General features: G+C 46.6%; 4 protein-coding genes across 5 annotated transcripts; 1 reads left to right on the top strand and 3 right to left on the bottom strand.

Annotated features, from left to right (window-relative positions):
* Nucleotides 1-40: 40 nt before the first annotated feature.
* Nucleotides 41-6951, bottom strand: BDCG_03411. Of its 2 annotated transcripts, XM_045419007.1 has the most exons (10): nt 6722-6951; nt 4562-6640; nt 3892-4185; nt 3678-3800; nt 3500-3611; nt 3227-3431; nt 3015-3170; nt 2504-2958; nt 2417-2446; nt 53-2356 (listed from the first exon to the last, which is right to left on the bottom strand). In XM_045419007.1, the coding sequence occupies exons 3-10, from the start codon at nt 3932-3934 to the stop codon at nt 1795-1797; spliced, it is 1686 nt and encodes a 561-aa protein (XP_045275452.1). In that variant the 5' UTR covers nt 3935-4185; nt 4562-6640; nt 6722-6951; the 3' UTR covers nt 53-1794. The 2 variants fall into 2 exon arrangements, with proteins under 2 accessions (XP_045280426.1, XP_045275452.1); XM_045419008.1 differs by lacking the exon at nt 6722-6951 and having other exon boundaries at nt 41-2356; nt 4562-6719.
* Nucleotides 5243-9564, top strand: BDCG_03410 (uncharacterized protein). Its single transcript, XM_045419006.1, has one exon. The coding sequence runs from the start codon at nt 5675-5677 to the stop codon at nt 6104-6106; it is 432 nt and encodes a 143-aa protein (XP_045275451.1). The 5' UTR covers nt 5243-5674; the 3' UTR covers nt 6107-9564.
* A 174-nt stretch (nt 9565-9738) lies between these two features.
* On the bottom strand, nt 9739-14316 carry BDCG_03409 (SNF2 family helicase/ATPase). Its single transcript, XM_045419005.1, has 3 exons — nt 14174-14316; nt 11018-13997; nt 9739-10933 (listed from the first exon to the last, which is right to left on the bottom strand). Exons 2-3 carry the CDS (start codon nt 13814-13816, stop codon nt 10514-10516), a joined length of 3219 nt encoding a protein of 1072 aa, XP_045275450.1. The 5' UTR covers nt 13817-13997; nt 14174-14316; the 3' UTR covers nt 9739-10513.
* Nucleotides 14317-14378: 62 nt separating this feature from the next.
* Nucleotides 14379-16527, bottom strand: BDCG_03408 (SIR2 family histone deacetylase). The gene is made up of 2 exons (XM_045419004.1): nt 15852-16527; nt 14379-15745 (listed from the first exon to the last, which is right to left on the bottom strand). Exons 1-2 carry the CDS (start codon nt 16192-16194, stop codon nt 15069-15071), a joined length of 1020 nt encoding a protein of 339 aa, XP_045275449.1. The 5' UTR covers nt 16195-16527; the 3' UTR covers nt 14379-15068.
* Nucleotide 16528: the final 1 nt, after the last annotated feature.

The raw sequence follows: 16528 nt of genomic DNA, 5'->3' as shown, positions 1-16528 counted from the left end.
GCCGAAAAGAAAAAAAAAAAAAAAAAAAAAAAGTCATTCCTGCACAATAAATTGAATAAATCTAAATTTTGTAACTCTAAACCTGTGACAGGAGACACTCGCGTAGTAACATCATCATCTTTACCTTGATTGGCGGCCGGAGCATGGTTGCCGTAGCAACGGAGCATAAAATATACATTCCACAGAACCAAAAACAAGCCACCCGTGGGTCAGGAACAGAATAATAGATATGTGTTGCATAAACTGCTATATGATGATGGTATCCTAAATCCTCTTCTATCGTACAAGTACAATATAAGTTGGCTCGCACAGTAGAATAATAGTATATCGCCGTGAGGGCGTATCAAATCGACGAAATCTTCCTAGCTAATGTAGCTTTCTATTTGAGGGCATGGGTTAAATGGGGAAAGAAAGGACTATACAGAGTATAGTGTTGAAGACTGCGTTTAGCCACGCGAGCTTGAGCGTAGGACCAAGAAAATAGTGTTCGAGTGCAGGGAAAAAGGGGGAGGGGAATAAGATGATAAATTCACTGGTTTACTTGAAACAAGATGTTAATCCTCGGCAGAAAAGAGAGGAAAATGTTGGGAAGCACAATTGAAGAACAGAGGTTTTAAGATAGGAGATCATATTCAAAAATCAGCATTAAAAATCAAAATTAATCAAATATACGACGGGCAACAGAAATGGGGTATGTAATGCAGGTTATGTTAAAAGATAAGGGAAACCCAGAGAAGAAAACCTCCAAAACCGACAAGCCATCCATGAATAAATCAGTTGTGAGTGATGAAAAATAGAAAACGGTATTAGTAATGGAAAATGGAAAGAGCACAAAAAGCCAAAAGTCATCAGAGAATAGTAGGGGGAAAAAAAAAAAGAAAGAAAGAAAAAAAAAGAAAGAAAGGAAAGGAAAATTAAAAGGAAAATATGACACATGCCTAAAAAGGGGAAAAGGAAGCAGAAAAATTAAATAGCCGGCCTGCGAATGCATTTATAAAAAAGACATGCCAACAGATGGGGGGCTCTTGAGCGGCGAGAAAGGGGGTTCCCTTCGCACCCCATGTGCGGGAACGAATGTGAGCTGGTTGTGATTGCCATACCCTGCCCTGAATTCATTCAGGGAACTGCTCTATTGCCAAGTGATTTGCATTGGTTCTTTTCCAATGTTCCTTTCGGTTCAGGCGACCCAGCGTTATAACGTCCTCGGCAACGGTCCAGAATGAAGGGCTTTCGCAGTCATTGGCGAAACACTATTCAGCGGCACTGCGTTGGGTGTTCTAGGTTGCCAAAATCACGAATGGAAGTGTGTGTTCGATGTCAAATAGGCAGCGCTTGGTTGCCCATTAGGCTAATATTCAACCGTCTCGTAATGGATAACTTGCAGTTCGCAGCAATTCAACGCATAGTGGGAGATGACAGGCAGTCCTCTCCACCTCATCAGAATGCCGTCATTCTTAGGTTAGTATGATAGCAGGGTTCCCTTTCAGACCAGAATGTTGAACGGCGAGTTTTGGATCCAATGCTTCGGTGGTTGAACTTGTTGAACACCCAAAGTGTCATCATATTCCCATTCTCATCGCCAAAGCGTATCACCATAAGAACGTGGTACAAGTTGAAACAAACACGAACCGTGCAGCATTTCGACAGCAACTCCCAATGGGACATCCCAAGGCAAACAGCCCTGTTTGTAAAAAATCACAGCTCAAACCTCCCAACTCCATTTTCCACCCAAAGCCTCAATCCCATTCATATCGTGCTATTTTGAGATTTCCATCATGATCCCCTCGTTAACCGTCAACTACTAATAATCTGTCTCGCACCCTCCTTACCAAGCACACCAGGCTCCATCGGTTTGGGGCTGCGTTCGCGGCCCTTCTTGCGGGTGAGAAACGAAAGCATCCCACTATTGGATCCGGAAGCGGCCCGGGCCTTATTGTTTTCTCCACCCTCATATCCGTCCGCTAGAGACGAGCTGTGATCCGCAAGATTACTCCAGCTTCCTGTCTCTTCTAGCACCATTTGTACGCCACCTCCTTTGCTCATATTACGGGTCGCACCGCGGGGGAGTTGAGGGCCCGGGGGTGGTGGTGGACGGTACGGTTGGGAATGTACTGGTGATGTGGGCACAGGCCGCGAGCGTCTTGGAGGAGAACCAGATCTTGCTCCACTCTGATGCCTATTTGGTTCGTATGGATAACGATCGGATTCGGGAAAGGAACGAAGCGTGTCGGAAGCGTTTGATCGACTAAGAGACCTTTCTGTATGGAGTGAAGGTGAACCACTTACTGAGCGGGGCTGGGAGGGGTTTCGTGCGTGTGATTGGCTGGCAGCGGTGTGGAGGCAGTCCTCGGGGTTACTAATACGACAAAATGAGTTCACGTTAGGCGAAATGGAGAAAGGGGAGTGGGAATCTAACCTAGAGGCCGCGATTGCAGCTGCAGCGGTACTATTGGGGTTGTCAGCAAAGTTACGCCAGGAGTTCGAGGGTGAAATAATAACATACCCTTGATAAGAGACCGTTGTGTAGTCGAACGGCTCAAACATGGTCTCGATAACCCGATGAAGTTCGTCTTCTCGTATTTCTTTCGCCGTAGCATCGTCTTTCAATTCTGCTCTTGGCTTTTGTCGACGGGCTCGTGCTTCCAATGGCGCCTCTTCTAGGAGTAATTCTTCGAGGTCGTATGTCGCATCAAAATTCGTCTTTTCGCTGGATGGTACGAAGATGGGGAGAATCTCTTTCCGTTCCAAGGCCCCAAAATCAATATCTTCAAAGAAAGGATGATCCTCAAATGTTTCAAAGCCGGTCGCGCCTATTCGTTTTGACCGGTCTTTTTCTAGAAGAGATGCGATCGCGCGTAGACAGGGCACCGTGACTGCAGGATTCGTAACGTAGTATTTTGGTTGCGCTCGTCGAATGTTTTCCGATAGAGTGTCGTGGCTCCGTCCCTCGAATGGGCGCTGCATCCTGTTAGCAATGTCTAATCAGATATTAGATGTCAAAATATGTATCTTACCTTGTTATAAATGCACTCGTAAAAGGTGACGCCCAGGGACCACCAGTCGACTTCGTTCAGATATCCTCCCCCCTCGAAAACCTCAGGCGCCAGGTATGCTAACGTGCCCGATTTGCTTGTAAGTGGTTTTGATGGTTTAAAGTCTGAAGCAACATTCTAAATGGCAATTAGATCCAATTCTAGGTTTTCTGCGTTGCACGAATACTACTCACAAAGTCTGCCAAGTGAACATGTCCCTCGGAATCCAACAGAACGTTATCCGGCTTTAGATCACGGTGGATTATGCCTTGTGAATGTATATACCTCAGGGCGCATGCCAACTCAGCAACCCAAAATCGCACAGCGTCTTCCGTGAAAGTTTTTCTTGATATATGGAATCGAAGGTCCCCTCCATTCATTAAGTCTACCACAATGTATCTACATAAAATTAGCATATATTTCCTGCTATGCTATGATGGCATAATCGGTGCAATCGGACAGCTTACATGTACTCGATGTCCTGGAAGGAATATCTCAAGTTGCACAGGAACGGGTGGTTCAAATGCTCCAGCATTCGCCTTTCTCGTATGATATTTCGAACGCTTTCGGACCGGACAACTGAAAATAGCCGATATAAACATCAGAATTTGGCAGACAGAAGGGTTATCCGCATTAAAAGCCTACCTTCATCTTTCCGGATGTATTTTAGAGCGAATGTTAAACCACTATCCTTGCGTTCAACGATCCGTACTTTACCAAACGCACCCTTTCCAACGACACGCAGCAAACGGAAGTGGTTTAAGTTGACTGTGTAGGAATGCCAATGAATGAGTTCCTGTTAAAATGCACGGAACGGAGATAGTTGAATAGATAAATAGTAGCAGGATGGTGAACGAACCTGCATCTGAATAGCACACCTGCTTCCCCTGGGAATTGCCCATTGCGATCCGGAAAAGAGCTTAGTTACTAATATCCCAATTCCAGCCTACTGTTGACCCTGCCTGCATCACCAGCAATAAACGAAATCCCGAGACTTGAACGGGTCAGACGGATTTTGCGAGCGCAGACGCAGACGATTGGTCTAGTTTGTCGAGTGGCGGGTATTTCAGCGGGTGTGCTTTCTCCGATGAAGTGTGTAGGGAAGGCTGGAGGAGAGCGGAGAACGAGGAGGTGGTGAACGCGAAAAATTGAACTACAATCGTGTTCGCTGGTTGTTAATAGAATGAAATTGACAATCCATCAACGATTCGACTATGACGAGCAACGGAAAGCAAGATAGTAAACAAAACAGGCTGGAATGTGCGCCGGTGGACGATGGCTAGAGAGGACTCTCTCGTCAGGTATGTGGCAACGTCCACGCTATTCAAGGCATAAATGAGTGCGGGGGGGGGGTGGGTCTAGGAAGAAAGAGGGATTCAAGAGCAACAGCTCAAATTGATCCAGGGACAGGCCTCATCCGCTGGGTAGAATATGGCGAGGTGTGAAGAGAACGAGGAAGGCTGCGAGGCTAGACTTGGAGATAGATGGCGACAAAGACTTGGAGCAAGGGGATGTTGGGATGTGCTTACCCTGCGACCACGGAAGGATGAAGACACGGGGAAAAGAAGCCAAGGCGCCGTCCCTGTTAGATTCGCAAGGTTCTTTGGACTACCAGATCTCGATTGACTAAACTAAAACTGGTGGAAAAAGGCGTGGAGAGGAGGAGCCCAGAGAGAGATAGAGAGAAGTCAGAGAGCTAGTGAATACAGCGTAGAGAGACCTTCGCCAGCAGCAGCTCTTGTTTCCCCCGGACAGTTGGATATCCCAGTTTCCTGGATCGAATCGGGAACAATTTGCCTAGGACTGAGAAGACAAATTGCATTCCTCTTGGGGGGGGGGGGGGGGGGTGAAGGTGGAAAATGGGTGGGAAAAGAAGGGGGGGGGGAGAAGGGGGGGGGAGAAGGGGAGAAGGGGAGAAGGGTTAAGGGGATGAAGGTAAATCAGTTGATATAAATTATAGAACACAAGCTAGCACAAGTATCTCTGGCAGTCGAGAGAAGAAGTTGGATACACAACGAGAAAAGAAAAGGGGACAAGATGTTGGCTGAGAAGAATAACGTTGGTGTTGGTGTTGTTGTTCTTGAGCTGGAGGAGAAATAAGGAGACTTATTTGCTGGCGTGGATGATCGTGGTGAAGACACACGCTTGCTGGATGCTCGCTAGTAAAAACGTCGCTATGATGATACAGCAACCACGAGCCCAGAAGTAATATAGCAAATATAGCAGAGCTCTGCTTAATGCCCTTTGATGATTCTTTTTTTTTTTTTTTTTTGTTGTTGTTGTTGTTGTTTCTTTCTCTTTCTCTCTGTCTGTCTGTCTGTCTGTTATCGATTGAGCTGGAAAAAGAAAATATACGAAGAACACAATATTAATAATAATAATAATAGATGCTTGCATGTTCATGTGTCTTTTCTTTTTCTTTTCTTTTCCTTTTTTTGCCTTTTGAAACGCCAAAATATCCTGCAATGCGTTATGTATCGGTTGCATGGTATTGTACCGGTGTGTATGATATCGTATTTTTATGAATTTCTCCGCTTCTCGTCCGTACTGTTTTCTGTTTCCACCCGTATCAGCCTCATCTCTCTATTCTCAATTTCTCATTCTCCCTCGCCTCGCCAATAATACTTTGGCCTCGCTTGAAAATGCATCGCGGGGAAGGCCATGCGGCGTCTTTGGCTTCACCAGAACCAAAAAAAACCTCGCCTCCCCAGTCCCAATCAAACCTGCAGCGAGCTCGCATGGTCTCGCGTGTGGGCAAACTACCTCGTGGGCGCCACGTTTCGAACCGGTTCAAGCCAGGCCAGACCCAGCCCGAATTACTTCAAGCCACAGCCCAATCACCGCTCGCCCCTCAGTGCCACCAGGCTCCAAGTGCTGAAACCGGCCAACCATTAGCCCAACCAGCCCCCGCTCGCAGCCCTGGCTGGACACGCCGAACACTCAGGAAACGCCAAACCAAAAGGGGCGAGAGAAGAAGTCAAGGAGTGATCAAGTTTGGGTCTGCAAACTCTGGGCGGTTGAAGCCAGAATATACGGAGTACAGGTTGGAAGTTATTTCGTTACTTCGAGAATAGCTGTCCAGTTCAGACTTGAATTCTCATCTCATCCCCCGCCCAAAATTCATGATGCCTTGAAAGTTGAGGGCTCCCAGACAGGTCAACATCTCAGCGGGTTGAACTAAATTTGCCAACGATCGCTCAACCCGTCAAGCGGACGCCGCTCCTGTGCCGACAACCAACAATCCCATCCAAAAAGAATGCCCGATGGGCAATCCTGAACAGGGCCGGGAAGCCCATTCTGTGGCAACTAATAATAATAATAGCTCTGGGAAACAGTACTCCGTATTAGAAAATCAATCTCATGCCAGCAACAAAACACCTTTTTTATTTTTCTGTTTATTATTTCTTCCTCTCCTCTGAAACATCAGGCTGGCTGGGTACGCAGCGTACCGAGGCGTGGAGAATAAGTCCTTGCATACACGCTAGAAATTTATATTGAAACAGCAGTACCGGAGTCAAATTGCTCCGCCCGAACCTTCAATGTTTAGGGGCTCAAGCCTCTATTACGCATAGTAGATAGAGACTCAATACGGAGCAGTGTCCGACCAGCTAGATGACGGGCACAACAGGCATCAGCAGAGCCTGGAATCGCCTCTAAACAGTTCTGAAGGGGATGATAAAATCTTTTACCAGGTAAATTACTAGTGTTTGCAAAGGACATATTTTCCACGCGCCTCCGTATGAATAAACGCCTCGATTTAGCCACGGCTGATTAGGCTTGTCGCCGCGCTTCTGAGGAAATGCGCTAAAACCTCACTAATCCAACAGAGACGAAAAGTTAGCGAGACTTGTCCTTCTAATAATAAGTTACCTCTTGCAAAATTCTTTGCTACGTCGTCTGCGCGATCGTCAAGTCCGTCCTTGATCATTCTGGGTTCGCCCTGCTCAGAGCTCCCTGATGATGGCGCCCCAAAGACTGTCGTCATTTCTTAGGAAAGCTTCGTGGTGGGTGATTAATAAGATATTATTAATCATCTGAATCCAAAGGATCATTCATCACTTTGGTAGGTTTTCCCCGAACTGCTTCAATCTTGCTTCAATCAACCCAGTACTCCGTAGTATATTTGCTGGTGGGTTTGGTGGAGATGAAAGTTTTCTCATTATCTAATAATGCACAATTAAACCTCCAATTATACATTTAATATTATCTCTTATGGCGCCCCCATTATTATTGGAATCCAATCACCCAACCTTGAGAAACAACTCGATTTCCTCAACCCCTCTCAGCTGCCACAAAATGATAACATAACTACGCTGCGTACGGCGTAAAGGGGCCGGAAAATATCGCAATACGTCACATTAAACAAATCTATGTCAGATTAATAATAATATTATTATTGCTGTTGTCTCCCTTGTCATGATCGGCAGGGCTAAACTTCTCCCAGCGATACGATACGATACAACCCCTACAACAACAAATGAAGTATAGTAGACTCACTAGAGCCTGGCAGACACGGTGATACGGAATATCTTCTAGAGGTGGAATTGAAGATTTACATTTTCCAGTCAGGCAAAGCTGGGTCTTGGAATTCTTGTTGTTGGGAGATGGATGGGATTTTGGAACTTCTATGAATCGATATAAAGTTCAATACGGAGTACGGCCGCCTTCGCAAAAGTTCGATATCCTCAGACCCAGACACCCTCCACATTTATCACATCAAATCAGGCCAACGAGAACTGAATTTCCCAGGTTACCTATTATTCACAACTGCCATCTGGTTCGGCACTGAACTGGAACCCAGATGAGTGAGCGTAGTCTCATCTCGGGGTCTAAACCCAGTCAAAACCGCCTTGACGCGCCAATGGCCAATGGCCTTTGCATCCGCTCAACCTTTATACCGTGACGATGATGAACCAACCATGCAGGATGGATCCCAGAAAATCCTTGTGGCTAGAGATAATTCGTTGAGAATTGCAGGATTATCCTGAAAAGGTTGCGCTGCTTTCTACCGGACAACAGCAGCACCCAACCCAGGTCAAAGTGCACGAATGTCACCCCTGAGTGATTACAGTGGAACTCATTCCTGGCTTGTTCAACGTTGTACGGCATTTTATTCCGTTTGTAGAAATTCCCTTGAACGCAAGGCGCCTCAACAAACAAGCCATATTTCAGGAACAAAAACTATCAACTGATACGCAACAAATACTTGAGAATCGGAGTCAACTGAATTCAACCACAAATACCTAAGCTGGTTATTTACGTGACACCGTCATGAACGGGACGAAAATAAAATACCAACGAGCGAAGTTCTATGCATCAAACAGGTGCCACCACAGCTGGCCACACACCTCCCGTTCGTTCCCAAAACTCTGCCGTGCCATGCATGCATCCTCAACCATGGAAGGGGATCTGCGAATCCCCAAAAGCAAAAAGAAAATAATGAGCGTGACACGTGTGTGAAGTGGAAAACTGCATGTGCTTATTTTCCAGTCGACTTTTCAACAAAAATTGCCTCTTGGCAGCTTGGCTCACCAGTGCCTCGTTCTGATTTAAATAAAGGAATGACAGAAATTGATGCTCCCAGCCACCACCACGTGGGAAGCTTCTTCTTGGATGGGTTCTTTCTGTCGCTTTCCGTTTCACCAGGGATTTTCCATTTTTGCGCTGTTTTTGGTCTGCCCCTTGTTGTTGGGTCAGCCCTCCCTTTCGCCGTGCTATGATTGGCTTAACTGCCCAAAATACTCACCTCAAACCCCGTTTATCAATTCGCTCAGCTGCACTTTTTAGAGCATGGCAGCTCGAAGCACCTCGTTGGACTTGCAGAGGATGATCCCCACTCAATTCGCTGTCGAGAGTTTCGATATAAATCTTGAGCCACGCGGTTCTTCCTCGGAGAACCCATGCAAAATAAATATCGGCAATTCACTCCCAGGGTTTAAACATGTCACGGCTCGTTTAGACAACATGGAATCTGGCAACCCGAAAGGGATCGGAGAAATTTTGCTGATTGTTTCTGGATGCCATCCCCTCCCTAGGAAGTCCGAATCATTCCTTCGCTCTTTCATCAAGTCAGGCATCCAGTGCTAGCCACCGGATATGGAGGCTCAAAACACACATACCCATCCTCAGGGGCCTAGCTCATTGGATCCATGCACCCTCTCGACACCTTCAGCCCCCCCAGACGCCAATTCCCGAACCTCTGCGGCCCAAAAAATTCTTCCATTGCCGATCTTGCTAGCCACTTCACCGCATCTTGGAGGAACTGCATTCATGCATTATTGGCAATAATAGCGACAGGCCGATCGAATAACTGGAAACAGGGCCTGCGTCCTGCGACATACGACAGACGACAGACGACAGACGCATGGCCTTTCTTCTTGTCACCACTTTTTCACGCGTGGCTTTGAAGTTAAACTACTTACAGCCATAAAAAAAAAGAAAAAGAAAGAAAAAAGAAAAAAGAAACGATTAATACGGCATGTATGCACGCCACAGACTCCATTGCCTCCTTGTCATACCTCTGCCCATGCTGTGATACCTAGTTACTGTATCTGGCTGAAGATCGTCTGTTTCAGTTAGTGAATAAGCCCCAAGTTAACGAGCCGGATGAAAGACGCGCAAAGCGCAAGGGTAGATTGGGAGTTGCGAGAAAGAGAGGGAAAAAAAAAAAAAAAAAAAAAAAAAAAAAAAAAAAAAAAAAGAGAGAGAGAGAGAAAGAGAGAATTATTTCTTTCTCCGTTTACGTGTAGTGTAGCAGTGTAGCACGATGGGCTTAAACAAAGAATAGAAATCCGTAATGCCGTATATAGGGATACTATAGATGAACATCATTATCCAAAAGATACGTACGAATTACGCAATCTCGGGGGTAATAATGGTTTGTTGCAAGGGTCCTCTTTATACAACTATATACTATGTATGTATCGTCGGTGGGTTGCTCAAGGCGGTGCGCCGTAATTATTATCGATGGGACTGCTATAATGAATTTGCCCAGTGTTCCTCTATCAATGCAAATTTCAATCGTGACATCATTAAAATAAACAAAGATACATATACATCACCCCTATGTGACAGACACTCTATTACTCTATCATGTAGTTTGTCATTTTCCGTTGTTCCCAAACAAGCCGCACATCCAGTATGACACGACCAAAAATTGTGATTATAGGCAGGCAAGAAAAGGGGCAATTAAAAGGGGAACCACCTAGCTTCTAGAAGGAATCGAAGGCCCCATAGAAAGGAAGAACAAAACCCCCTTTTGAAAAAAAAAAAAAAAAAAGAAAAAGAAAAAGAAAAAATCAGATCTAGATCATTTCCCATACCCAACAACCATATGCAAAACCATATCCAGCCCAAATCCCACCTAAAGTCGCCAGACATCACAGATATAAATATTGGAAAAACGGCAAAGAGGGCCGCTCAGCATATGCTCTGGCCCTTGTCTAAAGAGCACATGGGCTTCAAAAATAACTGTCTACCCTTCACCACCTCCGCCCATAAACAGAGCTTTCAGGCGTGGGCTGCCGACTACTATTCTTGCTCTGCATAAGCGGAGGCGTCGCTCTTCGACTTTGATCAGACGTGGACACGCCATGAAGAAGCCGATCGTCGTCATCTCTCGACCCTAGCAATCTTGTCTTCCCCGAAAGATCCAGCTTGTGATCATCCTCACCACTGTACCGCGCGCTAGCTTCATGGCTGAAGAGCGCCATCATATCCTTCATGGTGAGTTTGGCGGCGGCGGTCTTGCCCTCAATGGTGGCGTTGGCGAGTTCGCGTTTGCGTTCTTGAAGGTCGACGATACGCTCTTCCACGGTACCCTTGATGGTTAGTTTGTAGATTTTCACGTCGACCGTTTGGTTAAGGCGATGGACGCGGTCAATCGCTTGTTCTTCGACGAACTGTGATAGTCCGGTTAAGTGTTAGCCTAGATTTTGGAATTTTGAAAAGAAAAAAGCTTCGTGGATGGTGGAGACGGATCATACCGGATTCCAGAAGGGCTCCAAAATGACAACTCTGCTCGCAGCTGTTAAATTTAATCCGAGGGAGCCAGCACGCAAACTGCAGAGAAGTACTCTAGTCTTCGGGGAATTGCGTAGCCTATCAAGACTGTGTTCTCGTAGGTCGTTTCTCATCGCACCATCGTAGCGCGCATAGCCAATATGAGAATCCTTCAGGAAGGGTTCGATTTTATTAAGCATAGAGGTGAAGAACGAAAAAACGATGAATTTGTAGTCCCCAGACTCTTTTTTTAGAATCTTCATTAGATGTCTAATCTTTGTCGAAGCAAGATGATCTGGAGTTTCGGGCTCATCATCGCTTTCATCGCCATCAGTTTCGTCCACATCCTCGTCAGAATCGAGATTGATAACTTCCGTTGTCTTCCCTGAGCCGTCTCTAGTTTCGTCTTCTTCATCCTCGTCGGTTTCAGAATCATCAGATCCTAGCCATTCACCGCCACCTTCAGCATCCTCATCATCAGTTCCACCAGTGTTCCCAAGTTTTTCAACCTGTCGTTCACCATCTGGAACAAGCCATTCCCCGTCATCATCTTCGTCGTCACTGTCGACAATGAGACGCTGCTTTTGCAATCGCACTCGACGCACTTCAGAAATCTCAGCGGACGAATTACGATCTGTGGATTCCCGGTGTTTCTTTTTATTCTTTAACTTCTTATCTTTCTTCTTCTTTTTCTTATCGCTCTTTTTCCGAGGGCTAATGGCTTGAGTCTGCAGATCAGCCTCGCATTCCGCACATCTACTCGCGCCACTCGTTGCTTCCTTGGAACTCAGCTCTGCCTGACAAACATCACAAAGTTTAGTCGTGACGCTTAGTCCACCCATAAGATTAGCGATGCTATCAATATCTTCTTCTCCCTTGGCCGTTTTGGATTGGCTACTGCCTCCAAAATTGTTCATCAACACATCTTTGTCTTGAGCAAGGTCACTCTTTACAAGATCAGGATGATTGCACGCCTGGCGGAGACGAAGGAGAAGAACCAATGCGCTTGCATAGTTGATATTGTCGCCGCCAATCATGCGTTCTAGAGTCTTATCAGTCCGCTGTTCCAGCCGTTTGTAAAACGCCCGTTCCGCGGGGGTGAATTCCGCCTCAACTTTCAAGACTTCGCGATTGGTGATTCTGAATCCGTGTGGCGATTCCTTGTTTTCTCCCTTACTGTCAGAGCTTCCCTGACCCAATCCGCCATCCAATTTCAAGACATCTTTCGTCCGACGCTTCATAAACGCTTTGAGATAAACTTGTAGCCTCCGGATGGCTAAGCCGCCTCTCCCATTATTTAATGGTTTAGTGATCTGCTCTCGCCATGCTGCAAGATCATTGTACGGTTTAATACGGAGGAAATTGATCAAGCTCTGTAATTCATCCAGATTATTCTGCATGGGAGTACCAGTGAGACACCACCTATATTCAGATCTCAGTGCACAGGCCGCCTGGGTTGCTTTGGCATTGCGGTTTTTGATGGTATGTGCTTCATCAAGGATAATTCTGTACCAATGGTTGGCGAAACATCCTGTAGGTTTCTTTTCGGAGCTTGCATGCTCGGAACTGAGGGTACCATATGTGGTAATCACAACATCGAAATGCGATAGACTATCGGCGTGTTTCGTTCGCTGAGGTCCATGATATACACAGACGCGTAATCGGTGGGAGTCTGTAACTTTGCTCTCAATTTCGGATTCCCATTGCTTAATCAGTGCAAGGGGTGCAACCACCAATGTGCCTTTCCCAACTTCAGCGGGTATTTTCTTCTGTTTTTTATCTTTGTCCTCCATGGCCTCCACCTTTTCTTTTGGGTGGCGAGGGTTCGTAAGCATCAATGCGATCGTCTGAATGGTTTTGCCCAGACCCATATCATCAGCGAGAATTCCGCCTTTGGGAATCACGCCTCGTGTCTTTTTGACACCAGATTCCTTATCCCTCATCCAATCGACGCCCTCTCGCTGGTGGGGAAGGAGTTTGATCTTCAACCCCTCAACAGTGCCATCGTCTTCTTCCTCCTCTTCCTCTTCCTCGTCTTCTCCCTCGTCAGCGGTCCCACCAACAGCAACTTTCTGAAGCTTACTAGCAAGAGCATTGATCTCGTCCTCAATCTTTTTTCGACGCTGCCTCGTGCGAGGTTTATCATCTTCATCCTCAAAAGCGCCTTCCAACAGAGCCTTGATATTCTCATTTGCCTTTTCTACATCAACATAGCTATAAGCATCCATGGCGCCAATTTCTTCTTCATAGAGCCGGGCGTTTGTCGCAGTGCCAGTAAGATCGATGAAATTCTGCAAGTTGCTTAACGGTCTTGACATCTTCGGCTTTGTTAGAGAGGTGAATATAGGGATGGGAGCAGGTTGCGTGGTGCGATTGTTATTTGACGGCTTAACTATCTCGTATACACTGTCATCGCCTGGTAGCCTTCGAGAATTGCTGTACTCTGATGGCTTTACAGGTCGCAGGGGATCGTATCCTGTATATCTCTGACTCAGGGAGGAAATACTGCCTCCATGCTTTAGGGTCGTGGTTGGTGCCTGGTCATGATTGAGTCGATAATCCTTCCCCTGGAGTTGTGCTTCGGGTCGTGGCGGCGGCTGATGATGTTCTGGGCGTGGCTTATTGGCCTTCGGGATGATGAACGGGTGGCCCTTGCTCTGATGTAATGAACTTAGGGGAGCTGATTGCCCAAATCCTGGCTGCGAGGACTGTCTACTCTGGGCCTTGTCGTTCTTTTCTGCCGGAAGGCCAGGGGCCCGTGGAGGCTCTCGTTCCTTCACCATTGTTACAGATCCTCAGGTCCCCAGATCTTACCCAGACCAAGATTTTCCGGCGGTAAGAAGCCAGTAATTCTCACTGGCCCTGTCAAATTTCCGTTTGTCGTGGAGCCAATACCCTTCTATAATTCAACGCCAACTAACCGGGTCGTTCGTGTTCTATTATATTGACGGTGTGGGCGGATATCTGCTTGGAACATGGGAAAAATAAACGTATTAGTCTGATATCTTGATTTGAGGCAGCCTGGGTATCACACAGGTCCGTGATCTGCAGGTAAAAGATGTCCTTTTAAAACGCGGAACGCGAGGTATATATATTAGGGACAAACCCTGCTCTCGTGGGTGTCTAAACATTTTTCGTACCTTTGCTAGTTCCTGGTAGCAAAAAACTCTAGTATATGGCTGTGAGCATGCCTGGCAATAAATAGTGGAGGTTCAGGCAAACGACCACACGTTGTGGTTGTGTATCTTCTCAATATCTGTCGCCATCGCAGGTGTAGAGCGTTATGTTTTTCTGTGTTTGGATGTACGCAGTATGTCATGGCAACCACAATGCTTAGTCATATACCAAGCCAATTTCTGGACATTCCAAGGTCAAACCTCCGGACCAATTAAATTGCAGTTAGATTATTGGGGGGTGGAACGCTCAGCGGAAACGTTGGAAATATGGCGCCTTCTATTCTCAGCTCTCTGGATTGCGTTAAGATGTAAACTATTGATCCATTTTATCTTTCATCCAATTTGCTGAGCTTCTTTCCCATTATAAACTCACAGCACGTTGAAGTTAGTAGAAAAACGTTCCTACTAGCCATGACCCGCTAAGCACTTCCTAGCTAGGGTAATGCTCTCTTGCGTATTTTGTAAATACCTAGGTAGTTAACGCATCGCTTTAAGGCTGCATTTATAGCATTCATACTGTAGATATATAGTTAAAGTGTATAAAATTAGCTGAATAATCGCCTGCATATACCATGTTTATCCCGAGAAGCAATCCGGTAAGGGCGAAGTGGAACTCCCAATTGCCCATCGTGACGCATATCCAACCTTCGAAACCACAAAAAGAAAGCAAACCAAGGAGCCTGCCATAACCCCGATCACATTAACTTCCGAGGATACGTGTATATTCCTCTACCACTTAGATACCGAGAACGTGAAGCTGTAATGATAGACACAGGTCTAAATTTAAAGGGGGTTTGGCAATCTGAATTCTCAATCAAAGCGACAGAAAACACCAACCTACCAATATATCCCAAGTACATTAGACATCTCCAATAACATCCTTGAAAAGCTCAGGCACAATCATGCTTGCATCGCCCTGGAAAAACCAATCCCCAGGCCGCATCCCGGCTGGAGGCGTGTCGCTACTATCCATATTAATAACTGCCACACGCGCCCTTTTTTCGCGTGCCATCTCCACATATCCCGCAGCAGGGAAAACCTGCGCCGTGGTCCCGATGACAAGCATAAGATCAATCGTATCCGCATCCTCAATCCACTTATCAACATACTCTAGAGTCTTAGTTGGGAGCGATTCGCCAAACCATACCACGTCCGGCCGGAGGATATTGTTCTTGCATTGGGGGCACTGGGGTAGGTCCGCGAATGTGACGCGTGGAATGGGTACGTCTGCGTTGGAGATATCGAGCTCTACGCCCTCCGTATGTGCTGCGGTTGCTGTCTCCCCTGCTGAGGGATGAGGCTCGCCTTTCCATTCCATGGCAGTATAAAGAGACTTGGTAGCCTCTTCGCCTGTCTTGTCGTGTGCGGAGGGGACGGGTTCAGGAGCAGCTTTCGGGATATCAAGTACTGGCACGATGGGGTCATTGTAATCCTCTCTACTGTAATCACAGGAGGGAGAGGCGCACTTTACGTCGAAGAGGGAGCCATGGAGGACGTGGAGTTGGGATGGCGGATGGTTAGCTCGTGTGGAAAGGCCTATGTATTGAATTGTGCGCAACTGTTAACACTCACAGTCACTTTAACTAAGAACATACTCCGTACACAATGTATATGGCATATTAAAATTCCCACATGGTCATACCATCTACATTCTGGGTCAAAGTAATGAAATTGGGATTCCTTCTTGCCAACTCGGCGAGAGCGAAATGTGCTCTATTCGGTTTCGCTTTCAGAGCCATATGTCGTCTATAGCTGTAGAATTGCCAAACGAAGCCTGGATTCGCCTTAAAAGCCCCTGGGGTCGCGAGTGAGCTCGCAGGATAGGACCGCCATACCCCGCCAGCACCACGGAATGTTGGAAGGCCTGATGCAGCCGAAAGGCCGGCTCCAAGAAGGGCCACCACATTTCTAGAGTTCTGAAGATACTCCGAGAATGATCGTCTCTCCGACTCAGACAGGATCGACGGCTGAATTGCGGCAGCCATGCTCTAGGTTTGGGAGGTTTGGGAAGTTGAGGTTTGAAATGCGGGGTTTGGGGGCGGGACACTGAAGCTCAGAGATATATGGAAACAGGCTCTGGTGATATAAGTAGAGGAAATTATTCCTTTGTTCCGAACTACTCTCCTCTCATGAAATGCAGGATGAATGAAGATAGCAAAAATACCAACTGCATGGGACCTGATTCCGAGTTATTGGCATGGAGAAGGGAGGCTGGCTTGGACCTTCTGTACGGATTAGCTCTAGTGGAGTTTGCGGCTTGGCTTGCTGCGATATGTCCATATATGGACGATCCGAGGCCTTTAACTGGTCACTGGTCTG

Source organism: Blastomyces dermatitidis, assembly GCF_000003525.1.
Source record: "Blastomyces dermatitidis ER-3 genomic scaffold supercont1.3, whole genome shotgun sequence".
Classification (NCBI taxonomy): domain Eukaryota; kingdom Fungi; phylum Ascomycota; class Eurotiomycetes; order Onygenales; family Ajellomycetaceae; genus Blastomyces; species Blastomyces dermatitidis.
Note: the sequence above shows the minus strand (reverse complement) of the source record. Positions and strands in the feature narration are given on the sequence as shown.

Excerpts from the sequence above, each read along its gene's own strand:
- BDCG_03411 (XM_045419007.1), bottom strand. The coding sequence starts at position 3,934 with ATGGGCAATTCCCAGGGGAAGCAGGTGTGCTATTCAGATGCAG. Across the intron at positions 3,612-3,677 it reads ATACATCCGGAAAGATGAAG|TTGTCCGGTCCGAAAGCGTT; the intron begins GTAGGCTTTTAA and ends GGCTATTTTCAG. Across the intron at positions 3,171-3,226 it reads ATGTTCACTTGGCAGACTTT|AATGTTGCTTCAGACTTTAA; the intron begins GTGAGTAGTATT and ends ATTGCCATTTAG.
- BDCG_03410 (XM_045419006.1), top strand. The coding sequence starts at position 5,675 with ATGCATCGCGGGGAAGGCCATGCGGCGTCTTTGGCTTCACCAGAACCA.
- BDCG_03409 (XM_045419005.1), bottom strand. The coding sequence starts at position 13,816 with ATGGTGAAGGAACGAGAGCCTCCACGGGCCCCTGGCCTTCCGGCAGAA. Across the intron at positions 10,934-11,017 it reads TGGAGCCCTTCTGGAATCCG|TTCGTCGAAGAACAAGCGAT; the intron begins GTATGATCCGTC and ends GGACTATCACAG.
- BDCG_03408 (XM_045419004.1), bottom strand. The coding sequence starts at position 16,194 with ATGGCTGCCGCAATTCAGCCGTCGATCCTGTCTGAGTCGGAGAGACGA. Across the intron at positions 15,746-15,851 it reads TTTGACCCAGAATGTAGATG|GCCTTTCCACACGAGCTAAC; the intron begins GTATGACCATGT and ends TTCAATACATAG.